At 38.6% G+C, this 9,850-nt stretch overlaps 1 protein-coding gene across 1 annotated transcript in view; it reads right to left on the bottom strand.

Annotated features, from left to right (window-relative positions):
• Positions 1 to 300: 300 nt before the first annotated feature.
• APC (APC regulator of Wnt signaling pathway) overlaps positions 301 to 9,850 on the bottom strand; it is a 155,063-nt gene continuing 145,513 nt past the window's right edge. The window contains 3 exon segments of the mRNA XM_017889297.1: positions 301 to 5,628; positions 5,631 to 5,648; positions 5,651 to 8,970. Coding sequence (XP_017744786.1) covers positions 2,405 to 5,628; positions 5,631 to 5,648; positions 5,651 to 8,970 — 6,562 coding nt within the window. The 3' untranslated portion in view covers positions 301 to 2,404.

Below are 9,850 nucleotides of genomic sequence, written 5' to 3'. Positions count from 1 at the left end.
CTATCTCTAATAGAGGGCCTCATCCAGCAATCTTTACTTCAATGGGTAGTGTAGACTGGCCCTTCTCCCAGTCAGTGTTGCCTACAAAAATTCCACTTTTCTGGCATGTGGAATGAACTCTTCATTTTCAGCATTTATATTTTCTTCCTTATTTGAATTAAAAGGCAATTTTATCTAATGACTAACATCCCATCTCTTTCCATAGAAGTACTTGAAGTGGTTTGCAAAAACTGGCAAGCAATAATTCAGAAAGTTAGAAATAGAAAGTCAGAAAATGAAAGGACACCAATATGACCTATATGCATGTATCTCCATTGTTTATGGAAGCCTTGGAGAACAACAGAAATAGATTGTATTCATAGACAATTTCAGATAACATTTGGCAAAAATGTAAATGTCCATCATTTCAAAGATAGTAAATTGAAGTGTTTACAAAGTGGTGCAGTAGACACAGTACAGGCATTGGAGTCAAATACCTTAGTTCAAGTCATAGCACTTTATTTACTGGCATTTTAGCTTTAAAAAAATCATTCTCATTACCTGGAAGTCATAAACACAGGTAAGGGGTAGATAATTAACTACTTAATGTGATTTTCAAGGCACCAGGTAGGTGTGTTTACTCCTCTTTTATCTCCTGAGTGCCCCACAATGCTTACAAACGTTTTCCCTCCCCAAATAGTGTACGAATCTTATCACTAAAAATAAATTTTCATTTATTCAACAAATATGTGTGCATGTATCATCACAGTCACCCTTTGATCTTTTAGAGAACCAAGGAAGATATATTAAGTAAATTATCTTAGTTAATAAGTGTCAGTTTATTTTCCTTCAGGAAGAAGCACTTCCCTCCATTGTACAAGGGGGCACTTAACATGTACCCCAGAACTGTACCCACCAAAAACAAAGTTTCCTTAACAGGCAGGGATTTTAAAACATACTTCTGAATATCCTAATGGTATTAAACCTACCTTTGAAGTTCCATGTGATTTGATTTCCCTGAACATGGCAAACAGCTGATTATACTTCACTGCTGAAATTTTGCCCTAACATACAGGGTAATAAAGTGTTCATATCAGACCCAGTTGCAACAAGATGAACGGGCAAGACAGTAACATTGTAAAGCTTCGAAGAGACTACAACGTCTAAGAATAATCAATTTCAACTACAGAATTCTATAACATTAAGAAAAAGGAAATTATGTGGGCCTATTATGCTTAATGCTTAGTCTATACTAGGCTGTTTACATTGCTATTATATGAATTTATTTTTACTGAGCTCCAGTGGAGTAAGAAAAAAAAGTTTAAGCGGAAAAATATTAAAAATCAAGATGAGCTAATCATATAAAAGAAATTTCAGGAATGGCTAAGTGCCAACACATGGAATGGTTAAGTGGCAACAGTCTTCTTCAATTGTTTTTATTACAGTAAGAGGAATTTTACTCTTAATGCACAGAATCTGAAGAAAAAAATTTATATGCGCTTTTAAAAGAGGCCTTTTAAACAATTATTAATACAAGTGTGAAACAAGACCCTTCAAACAAATACCAATTTCAGTAACAGTTTACATACAGCAATAATTTATTCTGAAATGTTCATTTAGTTTCTGTTGAGACACAATTCATGTCTCATTAATAAAAGAGCAGCCATCTCACCTCAAATACCAGAATATACAACAAATTACAGCATAGCAAAAATTCTACCTACTTTCAGATAAAATCTAGTTCAGGTAAAATAGTTTCATTCAATGTTTTACAGTTACACAGATTTTTGTTTTGTTTTGAGCACAAAATAGTGTAAATTATTACACTGTAGCTATCTCTATGCACATCATGTGACCACATAACTATTAATCATTACTTCTGAAATTGAACCATCAGTTTCATTCATGCAGTAAAGCAAAGCAGGCTGGGTAAACTTGTTCATCGGGAACCATATTACTGTGAATTTCACAGCCACATGATTAATTATGATGTTAGATGGACTCACAAGGACAAAAACATTTTCTTTTTTTGCATAAATAGCAATTTTTCCCTGATGTAAGTTTAGTCAGTTTATAATCTAGAAATGATTGATAACAGCAATATATCATATTTCCTATCTGTAATTTTTAGACAAGCAATAATTAAAGGAAGTTGGGATGGGATGCTACTTAAATACATGTAAAACATACTGTACAAACATACTTGGCTTTACTATTTTTTTCCCAACCATCAAGAGTGCCTCCCAAAATAAGACCAGTGAAGACGAAGTATACTATCAAATATGGCTTCCAGAACAAAAACCCTCTAACAAGAATCAAACCTATTTACAAAATTTTTCAGTCTTTTAAGTTTCATTTGAAACAAAATGTCTGTATAGTAGTTGTAATTAACATATAATTTTCTTAGTTTCATTCTTCCGCTCTTTTAAACGGATGTCACAAGGTAAGACCCAGAATGACGCTTAGGACTTTGGGTTCCACTGGATTCTGTGCTGTCAGTTTTTGAATCTCGCTTCTTTGTGTTGTTATTCACTGGAGTTGGGATCTGAGACGGCCGAGCTGAAGTGCTATCTGCGCTGCTTTTCCTAGGGCTTGGGTTGTAATTAAAAGGAGTCACTCTGGCAGCAACAGTCCCACTAGGTGAACTGTGTTTGCTTGAGCTGCTAGAACTGAATGGGGTACGCTCCACTATAGAACTTTCATTAGTCTCTGATACAGGGACAGGATTATTTTGTCCTGGTTTTGTCTCAGTTCCTTTCTGGTCAGGGGCATCTACCTGAATAAAGGAGTTCAGGCGATTTTCCAAACCCACGGTACGCATGGGAACACTGCCATTACCCACATTTTGTTTTGCCTGATTATCTTTTGAATCTTTGTTTGGATTTCCCTTTTCTGAAACACTGTCAATCACCGGGGGAGTATTACCTGTGGGAGATCTTCCAGATCTAGGATTGTTAATGGGACAGTCCTCAATTCTTACCCAAACATCCTCTGTTTTAGAAACAGCAGGTGCCATTTGATAAATTAGAGTCTTTGATTCAGCACCATTTGTAGCACCTGAGGAAATGGTCTGAGAAGTACTATTTGTGGGAGAAATTTCATTTTCTTTTATTTTTCTCCATGTTCCTTTTGCGGATACTTGGTTTTCTTTACTTTGTTTGGTTCCTGAAATAGAGTTCACATGTTTTCATCCTCACTTTTGCTTTTCACTGGATTCTGATGAAGCAGAAAGAATTGAAGATGAACTTCCAGTTCTTCTCCAAGTGCTTACTCGAGGAAGGGATGATGAATGTTTGCTGTGCTCACGTTTCCAGGTTCCTGACCTATTGATCGGAAGTCTAGAAGGACTTTCAGAATGAGACCGTGCAATATCATGGCGCTTTACTGGTCTTCCATCATTATACTCTATAGTGGGACTGAGATTAGGGGGTAGTTTTCGCCATCCACCAGCCTGAACAGATGAATGTGTGGATAGAGACATATCAGGAAGGGAAGGACTTAAAACTGGAGTTTGTGCCTGGGACCTAGTGGGAGAAGCCGGTCTAGACGATGGAGAAAGAGATTCAAATGAAGCAGATTCCTCCAATTTTCTTCTTAAGGTTGGGCTTGGAGCTTCTTTGATGAAAGTTGACTGGCGTACTAATACAGGTCTTTCTGATCTATCAGATTCACTTCCACTTGATTTAGTTGAAGACATTCTAGAAAGTTCTATCTTTTTATTGGCTCCATTACCATTATTCACCTGATTTAGCCCTTTGGAGGCAGACTCACTTCTTGGAATACTACTGGCGTTCTTGGATAAACCTGTTTGTTTGGTAAGGTTCTGTTGGCTCATCTGTCTGCCTGGAGATGTATACGACATTTTTCCAGAACCTGAGGACTTAGTTGAAGCAGTACTAGGAGATGATGTCCTTGGAAGCTGAGATAATTTGTTAGGAGGACTTATTCCATTTCTACCTGGGGAAATTGAGTTTCGGCCAGGAGACTGTATAGGTCTACTTAATGGTTGCTGGGCAGGTCTTGAAGGGGTCGAATCTCTAGATCCTGATCTAGAAGGTGCTTTACTTGACCCACCTATTTGAGATGTCTGCCTGGCAACAGGGCTTAATTCTGATTTCACAGATGACTTGGCTCCTCTAGGAGAAGTGGTGGCCATTTGACCTTCACTAGGGCTTTTGGAGGCTGGAGTCTTAAGGGGTGGGCCTTTTTTAGAAACAGGACTTGTACTTGAGGAGCTATTTCGAACTCCTGGAATATGAATCATTGTCCTGCCTCGAGAGATTGAAGGCATGTTTGCTTGAAGGGGCTGCTTCATTTGGCCTGAAATTTCTGAATTAGATCGAACTTTTCCAGTAATCAAACTTTTATAAACTTTTTTTCCTCCTTTGATTCCTTTACTTTCAGATTCTATCTTTTTAGTTTCCAATGTACTTTTCTCCCCTGGTTTTAGAATTCGTGGGCCTTTATTACTTGTAAAGGGTTTTTCTTCTTGATCAGGTGTAAGATGAAATGGTGATCCCAGAGAGATTCCTGATTTCAGGGAAAGGATGGAATCTGAATCAGACGAAGCTTGTCTAGATAAACATGCAGCAGCAGCAGCTTGATGTAAACTACTTACTATGGAATTTGCACCTTCCTGAATAGCTTTCCAATCAAAATTTTCTGAATCAGGGGATAAACCATGTTCTGAATCTGGTCTCTGTGTATCTTTCAAATCAAGTGTCAGATCTTCAGCTAATATGCCACCCATATTTCTGGGACTATGTTTTTCATTATCACCCTTAAGTCTTGAAGGCTTTTTCTTTTTTGGCATTGCGGAGCTTATACATTCCTGCAACAGGTCATCTTCAGAGTCAATACTAAGAGAACTGAGAGAACTGTTTCTTGAAAAACAAACTGGGGTATCTTCAACATGAAACGATTTTGGAGCATAGCCTGATGCTTGAGGTTTACTTGGTTCTCCCTGTGTATCAGGGGGCTCAGTCTCTTTGATAGGTTCATTTTCTTTATTGTTGTTGTTTTCTTGGTCAATGTCACTGAGAGAACTCAGAGAGGAATTATGAGAAAAGCAAACTGGAGTATTTTCAATAGCAAAATTCTGTAATTTTTCATCAGTTGCTGCCCCCCTTTCTGGTATGTCTTTGGATGACTGGGGAAAAGTGGATTGCTTCTGCAGTATGGGTTTAAGCTGACCTCGATTTATTGGATGCTTTGCAATAGCTTGTGTCTTACTAGCTGATTGTTGGTTGGAGGTTAGTTCTGTGTGGCTGGTAACTTTAGCTTCTGATTCTTTATTTTCTTTCGCCTTTCTTAATTCAGCCTTTTCCCTGGAAAGGTCAACATCATCATCATCAAAATCTAGAGAACTCAAAGAATCATTTCGTGAAAAACAGTAAGGAGTTCCTTCAATAGGTGTGTAATGATGAGGTGAATCAAAAGCAAAACTTCCTCTGACTCTATCTTCATTATTTGGGAGCTTATCGTTGAAGTCCTTGGAATTATTTTTCAAATTCTGTTTCTTTGAATCTTTGTTGTCTGAGAAAACTCTCTCAGCATTTAAATTATTTTTTGAGTCTGCATGTTTTCTTATACGTGTCCGATATTCAGTATTTTGTGGTATAGGTTTTACTGGTGAAGTTGGTTTCTTTTCTTACCATCTAACTGATTTTGTTGGTTGCAGAAGAGGACGCAGATGCTTGCTGGACTTGGCCCATTATCTTTTTCACACGGAAAGGCTTGTGACTTTTCCCTTTGGGCATAGCAGAATTAATGCATTCTGCAAGAATATCACCTTCCTCTGCTTTATTGTCATCCAATTCAGGTATGGTTACAGATGAGGTTTTTCCTCCTTGAGCCTCATCTGTACTTCTGCCTTCTGTAGGAATGGTATCTCGTTTTTCAAATTCACCTGACTGTGCCCCTGCTCTAACTCCTTCTCCAGCAGCTAACTCATTTGGAGGGGATTCTATTGTTAGATCACTTAGAGATGTAGCTGTGGAAAAGTTTATAGGTGTCCCTTCTACACAATACACTCGTGGCATATCATCTCCCGGTGTAAAACTAACATGCTTTTGGGGTTGCAACCTGTTTTGTGATGGCAGAAGTTTGTACACAGGCAGCTGACTTGGTTTCCTTGCCACAGGTGGAGGTAATTTTGAAGCAGTCTGGGCTGGCTTTTTTGCTTTACGTGATGACTTTGTTGGCATGGCAGAAATAATACATTCTTCTAGTATTTCAATATCATCATCATCTGAATCATCTAATAGGTCCTTTTCAGAATCAATAGTTTTTTCTGCCTCTTTCTCTTGCTTTTCATTTGATTCTTTAGGTTGCTCTGATTCTGTTTCATTCCCATTGTCATTTTCCTGAACTGGAGGCATTATTCTTAATTCCACATCTTTCTGTATAAATGGCTCATCGAGGCTCAGAGCACTCAGGCTAGATGAACAAGAAAATCCATCTGGAGTACTTTCTGTGGCAAAGTGTAATAAAGTATCAGCATCTGGAAGAACCTGGACCCGCTGAACTGCAGCATTTACTGCAGCTTGCTTAGGTCCACTCTCTCTCTTTTCGGCAGTAGGTGTTTTATTTTTAGGTGTTTCTCGCTTGGTTTGAGCTGTTTGAGGTGGTGGTGGAGGGGTTTTACTTCTGCTTGGTGGCATGGTTTGTCCAGGGCTATCTGGAAGATCACTGGGGCTTATAATGCCACTTACCATTCCACTGCATGGTTCACTCTGAACGGAGCTGGCAATCGAACGACTCTCAAAACTATCAAGTGAACTGATGGAAGTACATCTGCTAAACATAAGTGGAGTCTCCTGAACATAGTGTTCAGGTGGACTTTTGGGTGTCTGAGCACCACTTTTGGAGGGAGATTTTGCTCCTGAAGAAAATTCAACAGCTTTGTGCCTGGTTGATTCTGAAGATAAACTAGAACCCTGCAGTCTGCTGGATTTGGTTCTAGTGTGCTGCGACACTGCTGGAACTTCGCTTACAGGGTCTTCAGTTGACCTAGTTCCAATCTTGTCTTTTATTTCTGCTATTTGCAGGGTATTAGCAGAATCTGCTTCCTGTGTCGTCTGATCACATCCTATTTCATCTTCGGCTGATGACAAAGATGATAATGAACTACATCTTGAAAAACATATTGGAGTATCTTCCACACAATAAGTCTGTATTGTTTCTTGGTTAATAGAAGAAACTTTGCAAGTGACAGCCTTTTGAGTCTGACCACTTCTACTCTGTGCAGAACTTGGATGGAGCTGATTCTGCCTCTTGGCATTAGATGAAGGTGTGGACGTATTCTCACTGCTTGAAGAGATATGTTCAGTTTTAGTGCTTTGTCCAGATGAACTCTTTGAGAATGAAAATGACTGTTTCTGTGACGAAGGAATATCTGTGGCATATTTTAAACTATAATCAATAGGCTGATCCACATGATGTTTCTCTTCATTGTATTTTATGCTATAATTTGTTGGTCTCTCTTCTTCATGCTGTTCTTCTTCAGAGTAACGTTCACTATAATTGGTAGGCTTATCATCTTCATAGACATCTTCTTGACACAAAGACTGGCTTACATTTTGATTAATTCCATGATTAGAACCCACTCGATTTGTTTCTGAACCGTTGGCTCCCCGTGACCTGTATGGAGAAACACATTCCTGCTGTCCAAAATGTGGTTGGAACTTCAGGTGTTTATCATCAGTGCTCTCAGTATAAACAGGATAAGTTGTACTTTGACTCCTTGATTGTCTTTGCTCACTTTGTTTTATTTCATCTTCTATTACGTGTTTGGGTCTTGCCCATCTTTCATTCTGTGAAGGACTTTGCCTTCCAGAGTTCAACTGCTCATCTGAATATTTAAGACTATAATTTATTGGTGTATCTAGTTCTCCATCATTATCATCCATATGATTTGCACTATGTATTTTATGGGCTAGGTCGGCTGGGTATTGACCATAACTGCAAAACTTACTTTCATCATCTTCAGAATAGGATTCAATTGAGGGTTTCATTTGACCTCTTTTACCATAACCATCACTACTACTGACACTATTTAAACTATCATTCGAAGATCTCTTGTATTCTAATTTGGCATAAGGCATAGAACATGTCCTATTTGAATTTTCTGACTTAGTGAAATTGTAAGTGTTTGAATGTGCATGGGCAGCAGAGCTTCTTCTAAGTGCATTTCTCTCATCTGTCACACAATGTAATTCAGTGGTAGACCCAGAACTTCTGTCTTCCTGAGAGGTATGAATGGCTGACACTTCTTCCATGACTTTGGCAATCTGGGCTGCAGTGGTGGAGATCTGCAAACCTCGCTTTGAAGAGGTTCCTGGATTTTCTGTTGCTGGATGGTAGTTGCCTAGACCAATTCCTCGTTCTCTCTCCAAACTTCTATCTTTTTCAGAACGAGAACTATCTAAGCTTCCTCTTGATGAAGAGGAGCTGGGTAACACTGTAGTATTCAAATATGGTGAAAGGACAGTCATGTTGCCAGCATTAAAATTATCTGACCTATTATCATCATGTCGATTGGTGTCAAAAACATAATCACCATAGAGACTTTGCTTGTGTCTTTGCTTACTACGATGAGATGCCTTGGGACTTAAATTGTCTATATTGTCAAAAGTTTCTGACAAATGCTGAGCATCTAATTCTGCTTCTAGGGCTTTTTGTTTCCTAACATGAAGAGATGGCAAGCTTGAGCCAGGAGACATAATATTGGCATCCTTGTACTTCGCAGGCCTATTTGCCATGAGATTCCTTAAAGCTGCAGCACTTCCCATAGCAATCATTTTGTGCTTTGAATGAATGAGGTTCTTGAGCATGCTAACTGCCCCCATGTCCCATAATGCTTCCTGGTCTTTAGGATTTCTTGCTGAGAGATTCCACAAAGTTCCACAAGCATTACTGACTATTGTCAAACTATGAGATTTTAAGTGTTGTAATAAAGTCTGTAGACAGTTGTTCTCTCTTAGAATTTGCCTGAAATAAAATCAAGAGATCATAAAATTAAGGTCAAAATGTGTATCCAGTAACAACAAATAAAAGGATAGAAAACAATAGGCATAATATGATTGTACCAATTATCCTATAAATTCCAAGTATTCCACATCTCCTTCTGTTCTTTCTTATTTCATGTAATGTTTACTGTTTTAAAGTACTAATCTGTCACACTAAAGAAAGTAAAGGTGTCATTTTTTGTCAATTCTACATTTCCTATTCTGTCCCAATAGCTTAAAACATTTGCAGGGGGTGGGGCACGTACATTTACTCTACTCATATAACAGTTTCCCAATTTAAAGACTATCAATATATCATGAAATCCTATGTTGAATAGGAATTTTGTGATAATTTAATCTATGGCTGGGTGCCCCTCTGATATTGATATATCTTGAAAGAGGTAGATAGAATTGATTAAAGATCTTTCTGCAGTCAGTGCACATTATAAGCTCTTAGACTAGCACACTTACTTTTCAGAGTAATCTCTGTATTTTTTGGCTTGATTGTGTGATACTGCCATCCCTCTTACAAGTGCTCTTGGCCGGACACGGTGGCTCATGCCTCCCAGCACTTTGGGAGGCTGAGGAGGGCGGATCACCTGAGGTTAGGAGATCGAGACCAGCCTGGCCAACATGGTGAAACCCTGTCTCTACTAAAAATACAAAAATTAGCTGGGTGTGGTGGTGCATGCCTATAGTCCCAGCTACTCAGGAGGCTGAGCCAGGAGAATCACTTGGGAGGCGGAGGTTGCAGTGAGCTGAGATCACACCACTGCACTCCAGCCTGGACAACTGAGTGAGACTCCATCTCAACAAAAAAAAAAAAAAAAAAAAAAAAAAAAAAAAAAAAAAAACGCTCTTTT

This window comes from Rhinopithecus bieti, unplaced genomic scaffold, assembly GCF_001698545.2.
Source record: "Rhinopithecus bieti isolate Rb0 unplaced genomic scaffold, ASM169854v2 scaffold_18418, whole genome shotgun sequence".
In the NCBI taxonomy this organism is placed as follows: domain Eukaryota; kingdom Metazoa; phylum Chordata; class Mammalia; order Primates; family Cercopithecidae; genus Rhinopithecus; species Rhinopithecus bieti.
This window is presented reverse-complemented; position numbering and strand designations above follow the sequence as displayed.